The sequence below is a fragment of the Amphiura filiformis genome, chromosome 17, assembly GCF_039555335.1.
Source record: "Amphiura filiformis chromosome 17, Afil_fr2py, whole genome shotgun sequence".
Taxonomy (NCBI): Eukaryota; Metazoa; Echinodermata; class Ophiuroidea; order Amphilepidida; family Amphiuridae; genus Amphiura; species Amphiura filiformis.
Genome location: NC_092644.1, coordinates 60067477 through 60089511, shown reverse-complemented (window position 1 = coordinate 60089511; position 22035 = coordinate 60067477). Strand labels below are relative to the sequence as shown.

Genomic DNA, 22035 nt, shown 5'->3' with positions numbered 1-22035 from the left:
GATTACATAATGTGTTTCTCTATTCGCCAGCGAAGTGTTACGTGTAATCCGATTATCACTATGTTAACTGGATCACGCTTTTGAGTTCTACACCATGATCAAAATGATCGCAACACAAAGTCTATGGTGTGTACTACCAGTTCAAAAAAGGTGCGTGATCCAGTTACCAGGGAGTTACGTAACCACTTCACTGGCGAATTAGCATTTTTTAAATCACTTCTTGACTCACAAAATATGACTGAAAATATTGTTAAAGGTTTGTAAGACGGATAACATTTCATGAATAAGGGACAAACTAATGGTATCCATCTATCCGACACTCGATGCATGCACTCCAACATGGGTTACCCAGACTTTTTTTATAACAATTAATACATGAACCTATATGTGACCGTCCACCACAAACCTCCGGTAGAATCAGTCCCTGTCAAGTTTACTTTACTTCATATTTAGAAACTATACATCATAAGCTTAAAATGATATATCACTTGACTTCATACAATATTCAGAAGTGGAGTTGTGGTTGACTGAACTTGAGCAATTCATGACTTCCATACACATTTTGCGCTGTAAATCAAAATCAAATTTACTGTATGAGAGAAGTTTGCTGTGGAAGGTCACACCCAGAAGGTCACACAAGTTATCCCCATGTTTTATCTTACCTTTTCATGGATGGAATCTTAATTTATTACAAAATAGAATTACACATAGCCCCGAATTCTACAAAACATTTCTCGTGCAAGTAGTCAGAATTCTACATAATTCTGTATTGATCAAATTTGATTGCCAATTGGATCATCAACACATTAACATGTAAATGTTCACAAAAGAGAGGGATTACATTCTGGATAAATAAAGTAGGCATTAATTCTCATTAGGATGGAACATTTATTTTTCAAATGTTACTGATATCAAATAGAACGAGATGACCAAGCTTGTCAAAAAGTGCTTTGACTCGCTCACAATAGTATCAAATCTTCTTAACGTTAATTTAAGTTTCTGAGTTCATTAAAGACAAGGGCTTGGTCTGACATTTTGTTGTGTACGTTTTCCCATTGTAAAAAACAATACATGTTTGTTCTTGGCAGCAATTTTCCCCTACAGTCTGTCTTGTCTCAAGAAACAAGAGTAACACCATGTTGGTTTTGTAGTGAGTGGCAGATTAGAACCGCACACGCTAACCTAATCCAGCGGAGCGTATACACATGAACAGAAGGGCACTCTGTCCGTGTGCTGGGAACCCAACCTTGTTAATGCACTGATTCAAATCTGCAGGTGGAAAATCCATTTACTCTCAACTTGAGTCCAGACACACCATAAACTATATGAACTAATTACCTTTGTTTCAGGCTTTGTCCTTTGTTCTATTCAACATTTTGTGCTGCAGCAGAAAATAACTGCCACTATTTTTGTGTTACATGGCAAAACACACAAGGCATCTATCTTGGTAACTTAGGTCCTAGCTACTTAGGATATGCCTCATTTCAATCATTGGGATTAATTATTATTGATCATATTTGATGAATTTACAATTCAGAAACATGTCACTGATTAAGGAAAGTGGTGACTAACTAAAGAATCAGTTATGCTTTTGAAATCCAGTGTTATGGCCAGATACACCATCTCTCAAGTCTACTTTGTGATTGATCAATGGTATGTGAAAATATAGTGGTATATCATGACACAGAGGATGTTTAAAGACATTCCCACAACCCAATGGGGTTTCTGACCTTGTATGTCTGGCTTTTGTACACATGTGCTACAGTTGATCATGCCTTGCATTGGAATTGTGTGCAGATATCTGATGTTTTCATCCTATTATTTAACATTCATAACATCGAGACTTAGGAATAAAATTAATGCAGTGGGACAATATGAATGTTTCCTGTAAGAAAATCAAATATCAGTCCTAAGTCTCAACTATTAGCTTGTTGGCTGCAGTTTTAAAATTACCATTTTGTGTGTGTGGCAATGGGGACTTTGCCTTTAAAATTAGGTTATATTGATCAAATTTCCTAATCATAGTGCATTGTAGGAATGCCTTTAAGCCTCCTCTGATCATGACATGGCTGTAAAGAGTTAGGAATCTTTGGGACTATCATATGACAGTAAACCCTATACCCTAACCATTGTAAACCCTTACTCTATCACTAGAACTAAACCGTAACACTGACCCTACAACCATAAACCACAAATGACAAGCCGGATCAGTAGTATACAACTGCATTTTCACACCACCCAATGATCATGCATCACTGAAAATTGACAATACTAGAGCAGCTTACACATGTGTCAAAATTGTACGGTTACTGGTTGAAATTCTTATGAGACATGTAGTTTGTATGGCCATGTTGTACATATATATTGCGCTCTGGGCACACATGTGAACAAAACATGTATAGAAACTCTGTAAAATTGTAATACAAAGTGAGTCTGACTTCCTTCCTTAATATGTGATACGATCAAGCAAAATCAATCGGAACTTGGAAATATTAAATTTTCAGTTTCTTATAGGATAGTAAAAAGCAATAACAAAGCTGGCAGAAAACCCCATTGAAATTGAACAACCAGTTCCAAAGATATGAGCAATTAAAGAGTTTCCAAAACAACAGGAAATATTTCTTTTGTTTGGCTTTATCTCAAAATCAATATTTCCGAGTTCCGACTAATTTTGCTTGCTCTCATTACATATATCTTGGGTCTGCCTTAAACATTGGTTTCTCTTATGCCCGATGCACTACTCATCAAGTCCCTTTGGTCAATGACTGTGGTTATTGATAGTGGACCTCTGCCTCATGCATTAAACAAGCTCTGCAGTAAGGCGACAGAAAAAAACCCTGTTCTATGGTCCACTGACAGACCCAGATTTTTCATTTCAAGAATTTTTTTCATAGCTGTATACAATTAAAAATAGCCATTTGGGGCCAAAGTGGATTGATTTGGACTTTTGTTTGCCATAGAATTTCCGATTTTTTTCAAATTTTCAACGCTCTCGGTAACTTTTTAGGGTCATTTTGTTTCTTCCGGAATTTTTTGTTAAATCTCTACTGACCGACCCTACTTGGCAAGTCTGTATGTCCCTAGAACATGGGTTTTTTTTTTTCATTGCCTAAACCAAAATATCTTTATCTGGTATCAGCTTGGAGCTAATTTGGAGATATATCCCCATTAAAAAGAAATCAGGATTGAAGAAATAATACTTCAAGATGATATTCGCTGTCGTAGTGTGACATCAGAATCAATCGTTGCAAGGTCAAGTGGTTTACGTTATCTGTGTTCGGAACCACTATCAAAATGATAACAAAGTCAACAGGTTGCTAACAGGTGTGCAAACCAAGCATGAACCAGTAACATAATATATGACATCATTCACTACGATGGCGAAAAGGGACAGTAATAGACTAGCAATTACCTTCCCTTTTGTTTATTTCAGATGACTTTTCATGGGAAATCTCATTGTATCCACTCACTCAAAACTACCAATTCATAAAGTATAATACACTGTACAAATACCACAAATACTACAACAGTAACGATGGAGTTGGTTTCTTCCCCGGCCATGCTTCCTTGGCATACACTTTCTTCTTTGGTCCTGCTGGCACATTAGGAACGTTCATCATTGCCATTGGCGCCTTGCTCACTTCAGGCTCTGCAGGTGCAAGTTCAACATCCGGAGCCAAGTTGGGCACATGCATGAAACTTAAAGAACTGCTACCAATTGTTCCAAACTGTGGTGACGTTGGAGTGAGGGCTGTCGGTGAGGTTTGTTCATTTGTATTTGGCAAGTCTGAATACAAGGATGGACTGTACAAGCCCTGTAACCTTTTAGCCATAGTGTCAGCTGTTATTCCAAGTGGATGGTTATCATCTGAACGCCTCTTCTGTTGAAAGGAAGAAATATATGTCAGTTGTGAGCAGTGTTGGTGATTAAGTAATCATTGTGACAATAGGTATTATTAGAAAATGATATTCATTGTTATATAGATGTTGGATTTTGGAAAAGCATTCAATTCATTGTTATATAGATGTGGAATTTTTGAAAAGCATTCATTCGGATCATTCCCCAAATATGTTGTGCTTTTATTGGTAGATTGAAGTATAAACAATATATTTGTTTGGTTGTCTATCAGATTCTATAAGATTCTCATTTGCAACCAATCAACTAAATCTTGCTCATTTGATGCAACATGGAAATCAAAACTGATTTCCATAAATTTGTTTTGCAAGAATAGATTGGCTGATTTTTCCAGACTTTAATCAAGTCAACTGAACAATAACAAACCTCAATGACCACAGAATTGGGCTGAAATGAAATTCCAAAAAATTTGATTTAAATTGAAGATTTGAAACAATTTATCACTTACCTTGATTGGCACAACTGATGTTTGAACTAAATTCCTAAATCTTCCAACTGAAGGATCTATGTCTTCTGCAAAGAAAAACCAACAACACAAAATTGTTAACATAATCACCATAGCGTTTTAGTATCTTGGAAGTCATTTGAAAGTCAAACCAAACAAACAAACAATTCCAGAAGCACATTGATTAATTTGTTTTTGTCATTTCATTTTGATTAATTTAAATTTCATCACAATCCCATACAGTTAAGTCTGATTGCAAGACAAGATAAGCACTGCACATAGGATTAAAACCAGAAAACCCTGGCTCCCTATACTGTCACATGCAATAGTGCAGTCAGTTATTGGAACATATTGGGGGCATTTGGGTCCTTGCGTGAGGTATGTGGAAACAAACAAAAACAATTGACTGATAATCACACTATAACATATTGCATTGCTCCTTGGATGCAGTCAGTGCATCACGTCATGAAGCATGTCTAGTACATTGTATTGTGCAAAAGCACCAAATATTTGCTCCATACATATGTCAAATTGTCAAGACGGTGGTCAAGTCCTGGTTCACTGCTCTCCTGGTTTTAATTCTGTTGTATTGCACCAAACAACTGCATTACAATAATGGAAAACTACAAAATACCAAGCCAGTAAAGGAATCTCAATGAACAGTTTTATTACTTTCTTTACATCTTTACATTTCATATTCCTCATGGAAGGTAACCTGTTAAGGACCAATATTTACCTCTGTGTTCATAATGTATTAACTCTGGTCAAGGACCAAACTAAATAAGGTTGATGATGTCATCTTAATCATGGAAACCATCCCTGATTAAGGACCATACTTACCTGTGTTGATAATAAATAATTTCTTGTCGAGGACCACACTTACCTGGGTTGATAATTTCATCATCCTCATGGAAGCTAACCCTGATGTGTTTTCTTTTCCTTGGCCTTGATGCCTCTGGAGACTGTAGATTATCTTCAAACCCTGCTGTGGCTACTCTCTTATTGTGAGCTGTGTTGAACTCCGTCAAATTCTGAGCAGCGAGGTTAAAAATAAACAGGATATCAAATTAAAAATGGCTCTCTGTCTCTCTCTCTAACAGATTGACTTACAGTTGACAATTTACAAGAGTACTGGGCCATGGGTCGATTCACTCCTGTATTTTCTGTAATAGCACCTGCATTGAGCAATACTCATAGACACACTATGGCTGTCGAAAGATATAAAAAAACACTCATTGGACTAGGGCAATTTTTCTGAAGACATTTGTTAAAATAGCTCCCATAAAAATATCAATTCTTTGAGGCCTGATATAGAACCAATGTCATTAAATTCGTAGTGCCAGGGGACTAATGGAATTTTGGGGAATTAACAAATTTTTCACAAACTTTTTCACAAAATTTTGCACAAAAATTGGAAATTTTTTTGTTTTTGAGTTTTTGCCTTAAAAGTGGCCTGTACAGTAATGAAGTTGCTACATCAAATTTTGCTACATCGCATGCACATAGCGTACATACATTTAATTCTGTTTCCTCCTCTGGTAAACCAAGCAGACCACCTGTCAATTCATCTTCTTTATCTTCTTCTTTGGTTTCATTCTTAAGATGCTGCGCCACAGCTGTTTGTGGTTTCTCACGCAGGATGTATGACCTTGATGATGCACCAAACCTGATGGTACTATCCAGCAGGACTTGCTGAGGTTTGTTGTGTTCTAAGCGTATTGAACCAAGGAATGTTCCATGTGCTGTAAAGGATGATATGATATAGGAGTAAATTTTTACTATTTACTTGAACTGGTTTTTCTTCTTCATTGCTGTTATTTTACCAAGAAAATATTTGATATAGTCTCATTACAGGTAGCTTAAGGGGGTTCTACACCCCTGGCCAATTTTGTGCCTATTTTTGCATTTTTCTCAAAAATTATAGCGCATTGGTGACAAGTAAGATATCTATATTATAGGGGCAAGGACTACAACTACTGCACTGAAAATTCAGCAACTCAGGGCAAGTAGTTATTGATTTATTGATCAAATATTGGTTTTCCCTCATTTTTGACTGTAACTCCACAACTGTTGTCTGTGCTGAAATAAAATTTCCAGTGCAGCAGTTGTAGTCCTTGCCCCTATAATATACATATCTTCCTTGCCACCAATGCGATATGATTTTTGAGAAAAATGCAAAAATAGGCACAAAATTGAGGAGGGGTGTAGTACCCCCTTAAACATCCTGTGAACAGATTTAAATTCTTTGTGCTTGGTATACCGTACGCAAACTTTGTACTGCACATGAACAGTGATTGGCTGGTTATAGCAATCATGCCAACAAAAACATGATGACATCTTGATCAAGTAGCCTAATTGAACTGTAGCTGCACTTCCGTTTATAGGATATCATCAAACTTTTGGGTTGTTCCCAAATGCTATGGTAAATCCGCCATTTTGGTTTGTTTGGAGGACAAATAGTATATCTTCGGTTTTCACCGTTTATCGGCTAAAGCCCAAACCAATAATCAGAATCTTTACGAATGAGCATTACAAAGGTTTGTGCATGCAATGTTTAGCCCAGGTTTTGGGCACCATATGCTACACAATGCAAACAAAAGACACTTTGAATCTCAGTTTGACAAACACACAGCGAAATTTAGATACTATTTTGCCCTGCATGAGTGACACGCAAACATAGTGGAATCTGTACTCTTTGGTTCCACCTCACCGAGATGATTATACTTACTGCTTCCCAGGTCAACAACAAATGATCTGTTAAGGTGTTTATGCCACATGAGAACAGCATGAACTCTTGAGCAGGAAGCATGGTCCAGGATGAAATCACAGACGATTGAGTTACGTCCAAAGAAATAGCACTTCTTTTCATCAATCATCATTTTCTGTAAAAATTAACAAAACACAACCAGTTATTCATCAATACAACAAATGGACTTACGCAGTACACATCTTCATACAATAAGGGCACAGTTGTATTTTATTTTCCAAATTCTGTTATTATTGCAGGGAGCCCATATTTACCATTTTAAACAAGGGATGGGTAGATTTTTGAATCCAGGAATTCAGTGTTAACTTCCAATCTTGTCAAAGCACAAAACCATTGAATTCAAGGAATCAGATGCTTACATTTATATGAAAAGTAAATAACTCAGGCTTATAATGCTTCTAGAGTCTGAGCAGAAACCACTTTTCTTTTCTTGTAGCACTTCTTGTGACCTGCATACCATAAATGAGCTTTACTCAGATGTTGAGTAGCTTTGGTATACATAGTCTCTGTTCAGTGCAATCATTTTACCTGTATATATTAGTCTTACGTTTATTTCATTATTTTTTATTTATTATGAGGTACCCTCTCATTTTATGCATTTTAATGAAAAACATACCCTATGCATAACATGATGCATCACATCAAAGGGAGGGGGGGGATGCAGGTGCAGTCAATTTTGAGTTCAACATTTCTGCTTTGAAAGCATTTTGAGGCTTTAAAATGACACCTCATTTGCTAACATTGATCAAGGCTGACAAGGCATTCATATTTCATAAGTGAAAAAAAAGCATCCCAAATTCTTATTATTTTCTTTATTTTTTTCTGTTTATTTAAATCTATATCTTGAAAAGCAATTTGATGCAAAGGTCCCCCTCCCTTTTATGTGCTGCATCAAAAATTGTTATCACTTGTAAATGAAGTTTATAGGGAACTACCGGATTTACTTTTGCATAGATAAACATGAAGTCAATGAGGCTGTAGGTGAAACATTTCCTGCTAATTTGGCCAATAAAAAATTCATTCATTGCCTCAAGACTCTCATAGGCCTACCGTAAAGATTGACCTACCGTAAAGATTCAGCTAATGGCAATGGCAATATGGGCTCCCAGTCCGCTCCCTTGACATAAGTGGAATTTTAGGCACAACCTAACAGTACCCTCCCGTAAAAATTCCCACCAGCAAAATAAAGACACAGAACCTTTTTTGGATTTCAGTGGAGGGAGCTCTCTTATTTGTACGTGAATTTACCCCAAGGCAAAGGACCCAAGTGCACCATTTGGCGAATCTTTACGGTATATGTGTTAGACTGATATAGATGTTATTTTTTTTTAAATCAAAAATTATAAAGTTCAAGATTGTTTGCAAACATTAAAAAACTCAAAATCCTTGCAGAGGGAGTGATCTCATTAAATAAATAGCTTTTAATTGGCTTATCTCTCTCTGGAATTTGATCCAGTTAAATTTTATTTTTACTTTCAATATTCTTTGAAAAGCCTCCAAATCTACCTCATGCTGAGTTCCTGGTGATGTAATGAAAATACAATCACTTTTCAGTGTTTTGCCAAAATTAGAGAAAAAATGCCTTGATTTCACATGCAAAATTTCCAAATTCTGTAGCACCCTCTAAACTTAACTCAAAACTCAGAAGTGATCAAATTACTTTTTACTACACACAAATAATGCTGGAAATTGAAACGCTGTCCTGAGTGACTACAATGTACATACCTCAATCATTTTTCCTTCTTTCAAGACGTCTAAATGTAGCCCCGAAGGAGCAACTCCAGCCCTGCAAAATAATGTAAACAAAGTAATGGTTAGGAATTAGATGGCTAGTTATTTAATAGTTCTGATTGGTCAACAGGTTTTTAGCCAGCCCAAGTTGAGTGCTAGAGCTTATTTTACTATGCAATATTATTAGAGTGCTGGCTCAGGGCACAATCTTTTTATAGAAAAATTATTAAATTTGTGTACATCGTGGAACATTCAACTACGCTGCGCTTGTTACTCCGCGACTAATCATGCTAATACACAAGCGCATAACGCGCGCTACTGAGCCTACTCTACGCCATTCCATATTATGAGGTTATCTCATGCACAACAGCTTACTACGTGCAGCCACGCAAAAGAGTATGTTCCACGATGTACACGAATTAAGTAATTTTTCTATAGTGAATGTGATCATTAGTGATGGTTTGGGGAATAGGCTACAGGGTATCACCATCCTGTAAAGTGTGCTGAGGCTTGTGGATCAACGTCTAGCGTTGTGCCTGTGTGTAGCGCACTATAAATCACTGTTTTTTTTGTTGTTTTTTAATTCTTAATCTAGAATTACGTGGTTCGTATTTAAGGTGGCCTCAACACCAAGGTGTGTAAATAACAAAAATTTGTAAATACAAATACATGTAATGCAATTGAAGTAATTAATATTCAAATAATAAAGTTTAACACAGTGCAAAAAGTTAAACTCAATTTACCCTTGTTGAGAAATGGGCCAATCCATGCTATTGTTTACCGGGTCAGATGTCAATCATTGTCATGCAGATAAATTTGTATTGTTTGGCTTGACCCGGAACCAATGGGATTTGCCATTCATGGGTTTCGGGCGTGATTAGGTGGTGATTTATTCACTGTTGGTTTTGTATTGGACACGACAACAACAAAAATCTTCCCACCCACCGCGCCCTGTGTGGACATGTGAGAAGGAAGTAAAATATAATTATGTGTGACAGTAATGAGATAATGACCTGTATAAATACAGATATATTTTATCTACTACATGGTAGTGTGTTAAATAATAGCTAATTAAAGCATTTAACTGTCAGTAAGTTTAAAAGAAAAAGCAAGAATCCCTGTAGATAAGGAGGGAGGAATAAAGAGTTGACGCCGATCATTAAAATTACATGTGACTTGCAATTAATTTCCCTTTCTCAGATCTTCAAAGATACAATGTACACTGTTTAATTAGATCATGTGTTCGATATGTTGCTACATAAAATTTATATAATTGTTCTGCATCAACCTTTTTAGGATGATAGTTCAAGAGGGAAAGTAAATCGTCAAAACTATATATATATGTACAGGAATTGACAATCGTATTGTTACATGCAGGCACAGGTGTCATCAAAAACAGTAAAGTAGTCTTTTATAAGGTCAAAGACTTCACACAGTAAGCAAAAGAAAATAATGCTGGGTTTTGAATTATCTTTTCTGTATTTATTTATTATGATACATGTATATGTCATAGAATGCTAACATTAAGACTTGATCCTTTGAACTTCCGGTAGATCACTTGTTGAAGAGTCTCAGGAATTCCACTTGGGAGCGTGGGATCTGTATGCACCAGTACCGTAATTTATTGTCGAGTTTCCAGCCATGATATTTGTTGAATGATCCACGGGTTCGGGGTCAAACGCTCAGAATTTAATTAAGCCTCAGGTGGCGGCCACCTGAGTGCAAGTTTGGATCACATTTGGTTTAGCCATGATATTTGATTTAATGATCCACGGGTTCGGGGTCAAACGCTCAGAATTTAAGCCTCGGTGGCGGCCACCCGAGTGCAAGTTTGGATCACATTTGGTTTTGCTAAAACGAGATTTTCTGCGCCTTTGGTCGTTGTTTCGCTAGAGTCTTGGGTTGGGTATATTTCGCTCAATTAGAGAATCTCCTATTATATATTTGGCTATAGTACGGCTGAGAATTTGTTTGTTTGTTTATTTGTTGTAGGTACTGGTGCGGGTCTTAAACAAAAGTCAATAAATGGTTGTTGTGTCTGATTGCCAACATGCATGCAAATTTTGCGTCCGAGTGTTTTTCAATTTCTCTGTCTTAGGGTAATCCACAGCCAATCTGGGCAGACACATGGGGCACTCATGGGGGAACTGATCAGCTGCCAAAAAAGGGCGGGTCTTGGGAACTGATCAGCCACCAATTAGGGTCTTGAGAAATGATCCAGGGTAAGTTTAAATTTTGTTGCATTTTTGTCACAGATTAAGAATTAATTTGTGCATTGAATTAAGTATAATAAGGATCAGGAAAACTATTTTAATCCAAAAAAGCAAAATGTATCTCAGCATATCTGGACTGGATCATTCATACTCCAAGCAGAATATCTGCATCACACCTGTATCCAGATAATAATTACCCTGTAGGCCTACCTGCTGAATAATTTATAGCAGCATAACATAAAGCAAACCCATCAAAAATAATTTTCCTTCTCAATATTGCCGCATTCCCCCCGCAAAGAAAAACATTTTAAACATGTATGATGATGATGAATGGGACTAAGCATGTCAAGTGTGCAGAATTTGACAGTCTTTCTACTAGGCTGGAAGATCGCAAATCACTTAATTCACAATTCACCCAGGGGGACAGACATGATTGTATAACAAGGTTTCTATGTGCTGTGCATACTGAAAGGGTTCAGATCATATGATCGAGAATTGGATATTTCGAATAATAATTTATACCAGAGAAGATGAGTTTTTCTCGTCTCCTCTGTTATAGGAAATTAGTTGACTCATGGTCATAGAACCCATTCCATTACACATGGTGTATAAAGCATAGGACGCAGAGTCCCGACGCATGTTATTGCACAAACGCGATTGGTCAGTTCTGAAAATGTTGCAGCTGTGCTGTACGCCCTAGTATTGCTACGCACGAAGTTGCTGGTGTACCGGTACCAAGAGTTCCACAATGAACTTGTTTGGGAAGTCTCATCCTCAATCCAGGCCACTGAGAACACACAATGGATGCATGAGGATAGAGCTTGGAGGTATCTCAAATAGTGTCGGAATCAGTGAAGCATGACACCATGTAAAGCAACAGAAATTTGGATGTATACAACGCTGATCTTACTGGAGAACTCTAGCTTCGAATTTGCACACAACAGTTTATACGCATTCGATGCTAGAGTATTAATCGGTCGGTCAGCGGTGACATTTCTTGCAACAGATGACTGAGATGTTATCGTTATTTATTCAAAACTAGTGTTAATGAAATTTGGATGAGAATCAACTGTATCTTTTGAGTAAAGGCTATTTTGAACAGTACATAATTTCACTCTCAACAAGTAAGATGCATTCATTAACCTATAATTATAATTATATTGGACTAGATCCGTTTTTGAATGAGGACAAAAACGCATTTAAAGGTCAGTAACCCGATCTACAACATCATCCCCCTGATTTTTTTCATTGAGTTTTGGACTTTTGGTATCACACAATAGATAATATTTTTCTCATTACTATCCTGAAATTTGACACTCACGGTCGACGTATTTCCAGCACATGACGAACGGGAATTACGGCACATGTTGTTGCCTGCCTTCCCAGAATGCAATTCACGCGATCACGCTTACGTCCAAGCAAGACACTAGACAGTACTTGGATTGCAAATTTTGCTATTTATTCACATTTACGCAGAAAATGCTCTCTTTTTTTCACAAAGCTGCATAAATATTTGATATTATATGTAATTTTAAAGACAATCTATATCCAAAACCAATAGGATTGTTGAATTCGCCTATCGTGATCGTGCATGCATGTTTTCAACATGATGTACTACAATCAATGAATCATGCTACGCTACGCAAACTGCGCGAGCATAAAACAAGGCAAATGGTGATTTATTTCACAAATATCTAGATTCATAAGTAGGACAAGACTTCATAGATTCACAAAATGTGCTAAATGTTCATATTAAAGCTCTTTAATACCTTAAAAATGACTTACCAAGTGGGCACATCGTATTTATCGTACTGCTGTTTTTTCGCCATTTTGCAACGACCTCCCGAACTGTGACACTTTCAGGGCGCACTGACACTAAACAGGGAACTTCGAAAATGGATATAATTATTATCATGTTATTACAGATGCCCCTTTCACAATAGGGGCATTCGGTCAGAGCAAATATATATAAAAAATGGGGTCATTGGGTGAGAGCAGGAAATCAGCCATCTTTTATATTGCAAAATTTTTAATAAATCATAGACCATGGCTGTCGAAAGATATATAATATAAGAAAAAAATATATAGGGGGGGGGGGGGCGGAGGGTGCATTGGGTAAATGGCCCCTGGTTTCAGGCGGCGAGTGGCATGATAGAGCCGGCAACTTATGAATCCGCCCGGCCGTATGGCATTTTCCATATACTTGGTTAGTTTTGTGGGGTTCATTATCGAACCCCAACGTTTTTTTTAGCTATTAACCCTATTTGTTTGTGATATTTCAAGTGTTTTAAAATTTCAAAATAATCCCATTCAATTACACGGTTGACGATTGAAATTTACTGAATTTAGAGAATGCATGGCGACCACCACCTGCCTGGTTCTTCCAAATCTTGGTGAACCAGGGGCCACTTTTTGCCAAAGTGGCCCCTAGGCCTGGTTCAAGCTCTCTTGATAGCAGGCTTGGGTGATATTTTGATTAATCAAAAATAATCAATAAATGTTTTAATCGGGTACTCGATTATTTTAAAACACCGTAATCGAAATATTGACATTTAGATTTTATCAAAAATAATCGACTGCGTTTTTCTCCGCGTTTTTTTCTAAGCAAGATTATTAAAGCAATTTTTTCAACTGATAGATGGTTTTTAAAATAGTTGCATCTTTATAGGTGATTATTAGCTGAAACCATGGACGTACTAAGTAAGAAATGCTGAAACTAAAACCAGAACAAGTGAGACACCTGAAACAAATCTTTCTCCATTTAAAATGCACTGTTTAATAGTTGGATTCTATGCAACAAATGATGCTCAACCTATTACAGTCACGCGATGTTCAATACATCGAAAATAATCGAGTAAAAAAAAAAATCAAAATTGATTGTTTTTAGTGATAGGCGTACTATCGAAGCCCTGGTAGTAAAAGAAAAAAGTCACAACCCTGACCATCTGCCAAATTCAGCCACATCGATGATTCATCCATAAATTCAAGAGGTACTCCCCCTTAGAAAAATGTACTATTTTTTCCCTATTTTATTTTATTTTTCTATTTAATGCTCCCGAAGCTAAGGGACCGATCGTTATTTACGGCAGGGGGGGAATGGGTGTTTTGGCAAAAATATCGACAAAAAATTTCGCGTTCCCCCCTCGCGTCCGCTCAAAATTCCCCCCCTTGTTTTCCCAATTTTCTCATTTAAAATTTAACAATCCCCCTCCTGGTTCCACTAAAGATTTCAGGTCCCCCCAAACCCCACAAAAATTTCGTGTTCCCCCTAAATTTACCCATTCCCCCCTGCCATAAATAACGATCGCTCCCTAAGCTGTGTGGACTTCCTTCCTTTGCAGTAAACTACATACCGTACCCTATATCCATTGTAATTAGTGTAAATGGAAGCTTAATTTAGTTTAGTGTAGTGCGCCCTTAAAATCTTAGCGTGCCCTTGTGTTTATTGACCCTTTTACAGGTTGGAGTTGACCCTTTACAAGCAGTGTGATTTGTGTTGCGAAAGTCAGTGCTGTGATCAGACTCAGAGCTTGCACTTCTTGTCGTTTATTAGAATTGCACGAAATACAACCATGACTGATCTAATTGGTTTTGCTTATGCTGCTGTTGTAGCTGTTGGTGGTGTGATTGGCTATGTCAAAGCAGGTAAGCTTATACTTTAAAGTTACACAATCATGACAATGTAGAGAGTGATCATGTTTCTATCACTATCAGTTGGTCATATATATTCATTATTCAGTGGTATTCACCTATGATGATACAACCAGCCACACAACATACATGATGATGTATACAACATACACTGTACATTCATTCATTCATTCATATTTATTTGGCAAAAAGCGACATAAAATTGTACAATGAAACATACAAAAAATTAACACACTGAAAAGCTGCACACCAAAAAGACACCAACATACAAAAATGTATGGAAAAGTAGTCTCTTTTGCTCAAATAAAATGGGTCCCAAAGTTAAGCAATTGGAGAAAATTGTCTTTTCTTACTTTCAACTTCAATTATTATAAAGGGAAAGTCTTCTATTTTTTGGCTCACTCTTAATTGTCTCATGTATATATTAAACTTTACTTTCCCCGATTTCCAAGGAAATCTGATGGAAGACCTTGTCGACCAGGAGCACTAAACACCACAAGGTATTCCCAAAATCTCACCCGATTTACGGCAAAATACACTGACATGCACCCCGTGTCATTAAAGTAGCGTGCTATAGACGGCCCTCACTTGATAATAGAAAGTCCGATTGACTTGGCTCAAACGGTATTTCCTAGAAATACTTTGCCAGATTCTACTCTCTAAAAAGGAATCTGATTGGTTACAAAATGCTGTCGTACCGTAGGAAAAACCACACCCTCTTCCGTTCAGCCCTGCTTAGTGTGTTGTGTGATAATGTATGCATTGTGTATATTGACCTTGAACGCCTCTGTACACACAGCGTGCACACACTGGAGTCGAGTATAATTTATTTAAAGAGACTTTCATAGGAAAACTTTTCCATATGTAATGCCGAATTGCCAGGATGACCCATAAAGTCTAGCTTCCTGTGTAGACTTAATTCCAATGGGGTCCCACAAAAAGAACAAAAAGATGCCTGGGAAAGCATAAGATAAAACAAAGGCGGGGACCTAAAGGAGTAAGCTACACAAATTCAGCAGACTCATGGGTCATAGCAAACTTCAAACTTTTCTTGCACCTTCCCCCACTTTTGCGGCACAGCCTCCAAAATTACATAAATTTTAACTTTTTGCGACAATTTTGCGCAAAATTTGTTGATTTTTCCCCCCCCTGAAATTCACTTTGCCCCCCAATGCCCCCCTCCCGAAAAACAAATTCCTGGTGCCACCACTGCTCAATGCATCCATGGATAGAATCAGGGCTTAAAAAATGTTAATTTTCTGGTAAGCAAGCCAAATTTCACACAATTTATAGCATGTTTGTATATATACCGACACGGTACAAAAAAGACACAATTTCGTTTTCCTCCAAATACCAGAATTTCCCTCCAAACACCAACATTTCCTTGGAAGGAGCTTCCCAAATTCCCCACTTTTTCTAGCCATGGATAGAATCAGAGATTTTATACTATGAGATAGGGCACTCCTTACTAACGGCCGATTTACAATACTATTGATCCTTGATGTGTTTTGTGTCCTCGTCTGTTGGATTCATCATAATATCCACTGGTATAATATTTTGAGCATTGTTTATTTGCAGGGAGTGTAATGTCATTAGGAGCTGGGTTACTATTTGGAGCATTGGCTGCTATGGGTGCATCACACGCATCAAGTAATCCTGGCAACTGTCATCTCATCTTAGGTAAGTATACCGTACAGATACCACATAATCAGTTCTCTAGCAGTGTCTAGTGCTATAACCTAAATTGCATTGGTGCCAGGGGGCACGGGGGCTTCCCCCCCTCCCTGGTTGCACACCCTTCTTCATGAAAATTCCACTATTTGGGGGCAAAAATTGCCATATTTTATTTTTTATAACTTTTTCCAATTCCCCCCCCCCTTATTTCAAATTAATACTGGAACCATCACTGTTCAATTGCAATGAAAAGTGTGAAGGTTATTGTTGAAGAAAATGATGAGAGAAGATGTGAGAGTGCTAAGCTTTTTGATACTCTAGCACAGGTCTGTTATCATGGTTTAATAGGTACAACAACTTACTGTTGTTTGTTACCCACCTAAAGTACCAAGTTATGGAACCCAAGTGGAAATAAGTTCAGCATATTCAACTAACTTTATGGGTTATCCTGGCTCTATTGGCTTTTCATGTTTTGTGCTGTAGTGATTTTTTATTGGTGTTTGTCAATTTTTAAGTTTACAAGTAATTCTTATATAGTGATAAGATATTTTTCGACTGACTTTGATTTACTCCTTGCTCTGCAGGTGCATCTTTGACGTTGACTTGCGTGATGGGATATAGGTTCATGGGGAGTGGCAAATTTATGCCAGCTGGTCTTGTAGCATTGCTAAGGTAAGAATAGTCTAAGGTTGGTGTTGATCAAGGTGGGAGCTTGCTCCCGGGACATGCATGATTGATGCAACTGGCAAATGCTTAATTCTAAGAATAATGCTTGAATAAGTTCTGTGAACTCAAAACAAGACCAGACTAATAAATCAAGACAATAGCAATATGTGAACTGACTGAATCACCAGAAGGGACAGAGGTCTGATTTATGTTTTGAGGGTCAAATTTTGGTGTTATGGTGAAAATGATGGGCACTTGTCAAATCCTACATGTAGCTATAGACCTTGATTGTTGACATAGGCTTAGGAACCGGGGGCTTGGGGCTCAGCCCCTCAATAATTTTGGTGCGGTGGCTGGAATACCTTTCAGCCCCTCCCCCCCCCAATAATCCTGGGTGAAGTTAAAGAATTGTGTTAAAATAGAGGGAAAATAGGTGTTTGTGACCTATATTTTGCACATTTTACCGACTCCGAAGAGGGGAACCCTCTTCATGCACCCCACAGGGTGGCTCACCAAAATATTTTCAATTTTCAGTCCCCCCCATGTTGAAAATATTCCTAAGCCAATGGTTGATCATTAAGAATTTGGGTGTCATGATCAGGTATGATTTCAAATGGGCTATCAGGTGTTTCATGAGGCAAGCAACAAGCTGTACATGTTAAATTTGTTAAAGAAATTCAAGCTTTCTGTTAAAGATTTGGTCATCCCATGTCACTGATGTTGTTATTTTTCTACTTCGTTGTTTTTTCACAGTGTTCTGATGGTGGTTCGATATGGTATGAGGCTCCTGTAGATAAGCTGTGGCAGTGAAGCAGGCATTTGGACTCAAAGTACTCTATGCAACAATTATATCAGTTCTTCAGAATTCCACAATAATTTGAGTTACTGAATTTGTTGTCATAGAGTCATACGTTTTACAGTTAGGCGACCAAAAAAAACCTCCTGTTTTAGCCCAACCAATCCAGATATGCATTTTGGGAGAACGTTTTTTTAATTACACAAAAATCATTTTAAATCAGCCATGTTTAAGCCAAAATTTACTGATTTTGACTAAAATTTTTGAAAAAAATTGGAACATTTTCAAAATATGCAAGAAAAATCATATAAATTTTTTGTCAGATTTTCAAGCTTTTGGGGATATTTTTTGGGAAAAAAAAAAATGACAAAACCTACCCTACTTGAAAAGTCTATCCTCCCATAAAACAGGTGTTTTTTTGTGTCACCTCATGAAACTATCTTGATGCTAAGAAATAATTCATGTTGATTTACCAGCGTCTCCTGTAATCATGGTAATGAACTATGTCCCTGAGGCTACATGTAGGACCTCTGCAAATGGTAAAATGAACCACTTAGTGGAGATTAACCAGCTTTTCATCTGCAATTATTGATTATGTATCTGTAAATTTATATTTTTATTTCATCATTATTTTTAAATAAAGTTGTAATCATTTATTTTTATTGTTAATTTTTTCACTTTGGATTTTAGAGGAATGTCCCATACATACATGTAGAAATGTTAAGGGTTGTGTCCCCTCCACCCATATGCAGTTCTTATGTTATCAAATTCCAGCACTTGTCTATGCTGTGCTTTGCTGTACCCTTGTACTATGAGGGGGAGGGTTGTAAAAACTCCACCCCAAAGTTTTAACCGGGAGGTTTTCATGCAACATTCTAGAACCCTTTTGTTTACACAGATCTATAACTTGTGCTCATTGCAGTGATAAGGTGAGGAGGCCAACCATAGCTTTCTACAGTCAAATCCATGATTTTATTTTGCTCTTGATATGGATTTTAAACTTGGTGGTTGGGTTAAAATAGTAGGTTCCATTTATATGTAGCAGAATAAAATGATGGATGTTTGTTAACCTGATTATAGAAAGCATAACAATAGTGTATAATTCCAATTTACAAATTTTTACATTTTCAATTTACAGCCTGTCTCAAAAAAAATTGTGCAAGTGAAAAGCGCCCTCTCTGGCAATTAGAAAATACCGTTGTGAATTAATGCTTACATCAACGTCAAGGGTGTAGTCTTAGCTCTCAAATGCCGTTTGTTCTGTTCAATTTGCTTGTTTTAATCTCGAGATATGTTTGTTAAAGACGAAAGGGTAAAATCACAATTGTGCCACTTTTACTATGGAAGAGGGCTTTACATGTAACAGTGATAGCATCAAGTTTATCAAGAGTTCCTTCATGAAATCAAAAGAATACACAATACAAAAAGCTTTTGACTGTTTTTACTGTTTTATCATGATGCAGGAATGATGATTCTCTTTTTCCACTTAAAAGAAATTAAAAGATAAATAAATATTTCACATTCTGTTGTAAAAATGGATTTCACATTCTGCTGTTTTGCATGTGCATGTCAGTGATTTTATCATGATAAATACTGTTCTCTTAGTCACTTAAGACATGTTAAAAGACAAGCAAATATTGCGCACTTATACATGTTATAGGTTAATGAACGCATATTACTTGTTGGGAGAGATATTAGACAAAATAATGCACGCGTGCTGATGTTGATACGTCCGATGCGTGCGCCCGAAAGGGGAGTGCATTAGACGCATCAACATCAGCTATCATTGATTTACATGTACAGCTCTCTTCCCTAGTAAAAGTGGCACAAATGTGATTTTACCCTTTCGTTGTTAAATAAACATATCTCGAAATTGGAACAAGCAAATTGAACAGAACAAACGGCATTTGAGAGCTAAGACTGCGCCCGTGACATTGATGTAAGCATTATGTAACAACAGGTTCTTCTAATTGCCAAAGAGGGCGCTTTTCACTTGCACAATTTTTTTTGAGACAGGCTGTATACTTCAAAAATGTTATCACAGGCATCAAAAAATGGTTTGATTGGTGTTACAAAAACACTGACCTCAGACACTGACCAAAGAAATTTGACCCAAATAAAAAACTACTGTAAAAGTGGACATTTTCACATTACATTAATTTCTGCGCTTTTGGCGCGCAACATAACTACCGCAAAAATAAAAAAAACACACGAATATGTTCTTTAAATGTATAGGATTATGTAAGAAATCTCAAAATCATGAAATTAAAAACAAGCAATATAGTTCAAAAACGGCAAAGAGCGAAAAATAATACGTGAGAAAATTACCACTTTTAAGCGCTCCACAGACTCCGAGTATTATGACGTACAATATTGTATGTACAATATGTACGTTATTTAATCTATTGCCATTCCATTTCAGTAATGTTTAAGTTCTAACGAATGTTTGATGACGAAAAATCGATAATATGTTACATGTAATATCTAGTAGAAATATATTATCGATTTTACGTCATCAAACATTCATTAGAACTTAAACATTACTGGAAATAGAATGGCAATAGATTAAATAACGTATATATTGTACATACAATATTGTACGCATAACACGAGTCTAAGCTAGCCTTACAGTCATGGTCTTGTATTGTATTGTCTGGCTAACTGTAGAGTGATGGCACATTGGCACTACCCCCCACTCGGATCGATTTTTTGGGTCACTTTGGGTATAGAGGCCCTGTATTCTTTTATCGATTGGCTCCAAACAAAGGATTTGAGCCGGTGTCCTTCACCGTAGTTATGGCGGAGTGCAGTCCATTCAATCAAATGATGCCATCAACCTATTTGATTGTAGTGCAGGGTTATGTGTGTGAGACGAACTGTCACGATAGATTGCAATCGTGCTTTTGTTGAATGCATTTGAGTAGTCCGCCATATTTACCGGGTCCGGATGATACATCACATACAAGGCCTCTATATAGATAATGTGAGTGATAAATGGTTAGTGATTATATTTTGGCTAGTCAAAAAAAAATCAAGACTGCTTTGCATTCTTTGATGACACAGTAAAAAACAATACAGACAGGCCAACCCTGATTTTTTGGTCCATTGTAACGCCAATCAATCACTGTTTTTAGGTCTTCTGACATGTAATACTGATCATTTATGTTGCATTAAAACTAATGGATATTTTTGTATATAAATTCAGTACTCCTGCTTGCTTTTTTTAGTGTATACAGAGTTTGAAACGATTATAACACTCCTAAACTTAGAAAAGAACTATTTTTTTTTTTTTTTTAGTCTATACCAGGCCTTGTTGTCTACATTTTAAAGGCGAGTGGTCAATCACTTGCTAGCCTGCTTGGTAGGCGAGTGGGAGAATCATTCTCTAGTATGTAGTGGTAGGTGTGATAGACCATGCATACCAATATGAAACACTTATGCACTGTTGACACACTCTTTCGTTTTCAGGTATTAAGGCCAATCTATTACGATAAATTGGAATACATTAAAAGTACTGAAACTTCAATGTAAATTGGATTCAATTTTGGGTGATTCTATGGCGAGTGGAAAATCGCTAACTAGAAATTGAGTTTGGTGAGCGAGAGCGATCGCTCGCTTCAAACGGCAAGGCCTGTATACTCCCGGGTGTATGCTCTGCACTCATTGAGTGAATGGGGTTGTTTGTAGGAGGTATTGGTGATGTACAGCTGAGAATTCGCCCTTTGCACAGATCCGCCATGTTGCTTCCATGTGCTTTTTTATTTCTCACGCTTCTCTAGCAATGCACCTGAAGGCTTTTGCAAAGCGTACACCGCAATTAAAGCACATGCTTGAAAGGGGTACGCACATGCAACATGCACTTTACGGGTAGAACCTCATTTTGAGATGGCCGTGTGATCAGCGAATGGAACTCATGAAGGGGAGAATTTTATTCCTTCTTTTAAGCTACATTAAATGGGTCCAGGGGCGTAACGACCGGGGGAAGAGAAGAACATGTTTTTAGTGATGTTTCAGCAACCAATGGACCATTAAATATTGGTGCACCTGAAATTTCACTGGAGAAATCTAGCCATAAATTTACTCAACAATATGGATCAATGGTGTAAGGAAACTTGTATGTAGGCTCTAGACTAACATGCTATCTACTGAAGATAGCAACATGGGTCAATGGTGTAA

The 22035-nt window shown here is 37.1% G+C and overlaps 2 protein-coding genes across 2 annotated transcripts; one reads left to right on the top strand and one right to left on the bottom strand.

Annotated features, from left to right (window-relative positions):
* Positions 1–364: 364 nt before the first annotated feature.
* Positions 365–12930, bottom strand: LOC140138086 (nuclear inhibitor of protein phosphatase 1-like). Its single transcript, XM_072159961.1, has 7 exons — positions 12858–12930; positions 8854–8914; positions 7090–7243; positions 5877–6103; positions 5245–5392; positions 4365–4429; positions 365–3881 (listed from the first exon to the last, which is right to left on the bottom strand). The coding sequence occupies exons 1-7, from the start codon at positions 12899–12901 to the stop codon at positions 3522–3524; spliced, it is 1059 nt and encodes a 352-aa protein (XP_072016062.1). The 5' UTR covers positions 12902–12930; the 3' UTR covers positions 365–3521.
* Positions 12931–14530: 1600 nt separating this feature from the next.
* LOC140138085 (transmembrane protein 14C-like) lies at positions 14531–18752 on the top strand. Its single transcript, XM_072159960.1, has 4 exons — positions 14531–14717; positions 16302–16403; positions 16982–17069; positions 17817–18752. Exons 1-4 carry the CDS (start codon positions 14645–14647, stop codon positions 17854–17856), a joined length of 303 nt encoding a protein of 100 aa, XP_072016061.1. The 5' UTR covers positions 14531–14644; the 3' UTR covers positions 17857–18752.
* The last annotated feature ends 3283 nt before the right edge of the window (positions 18753–22035 follow it).

Coding starts and splice junctions, on each gene's coding strand:
- LOC140138086 (XM_072159961.1), bottom strand. CDS start 12,901: ATGGCGAAAAAACAGCAGTACGATAAATACGATGTGCCCACTTG. Junction 5,393..5,876: donor AGGAGGAAACAGAATTAAAT/GTATGTACGCTA, acceptor CTCGCTGCTCAG/AATTTGACGGAGTTCAACAC. Junction 4,430..5,244: donor TGATGAAATTATCAACCCAG/GTAAGTGTGGTC, acceptor TTTTCTTTGCAG/AAGACATAGATCCTTCAGTT.
- LOC140138085 (XM_072159960.1), top strand. CDS start 14,645: ATGACTGATCTAATTGGTTTTGCTTATGCTGCTGTTGTAGCTGTTGGT. Junction 16,404..16,981: donor CAACTGTCATCTCATCTTAG/GTAAGTATACCG, acceptor CTTGCTCTGCAG/GTGCATCTTTGACGTTGACT. Junction 17,070..17,816: donor GGTCTTGTAGCATTGCTAAG/GTAAGAATAGTC, acceptor GTTTTTTCACAG/TGTTCTGATGGTGGTTCGAT.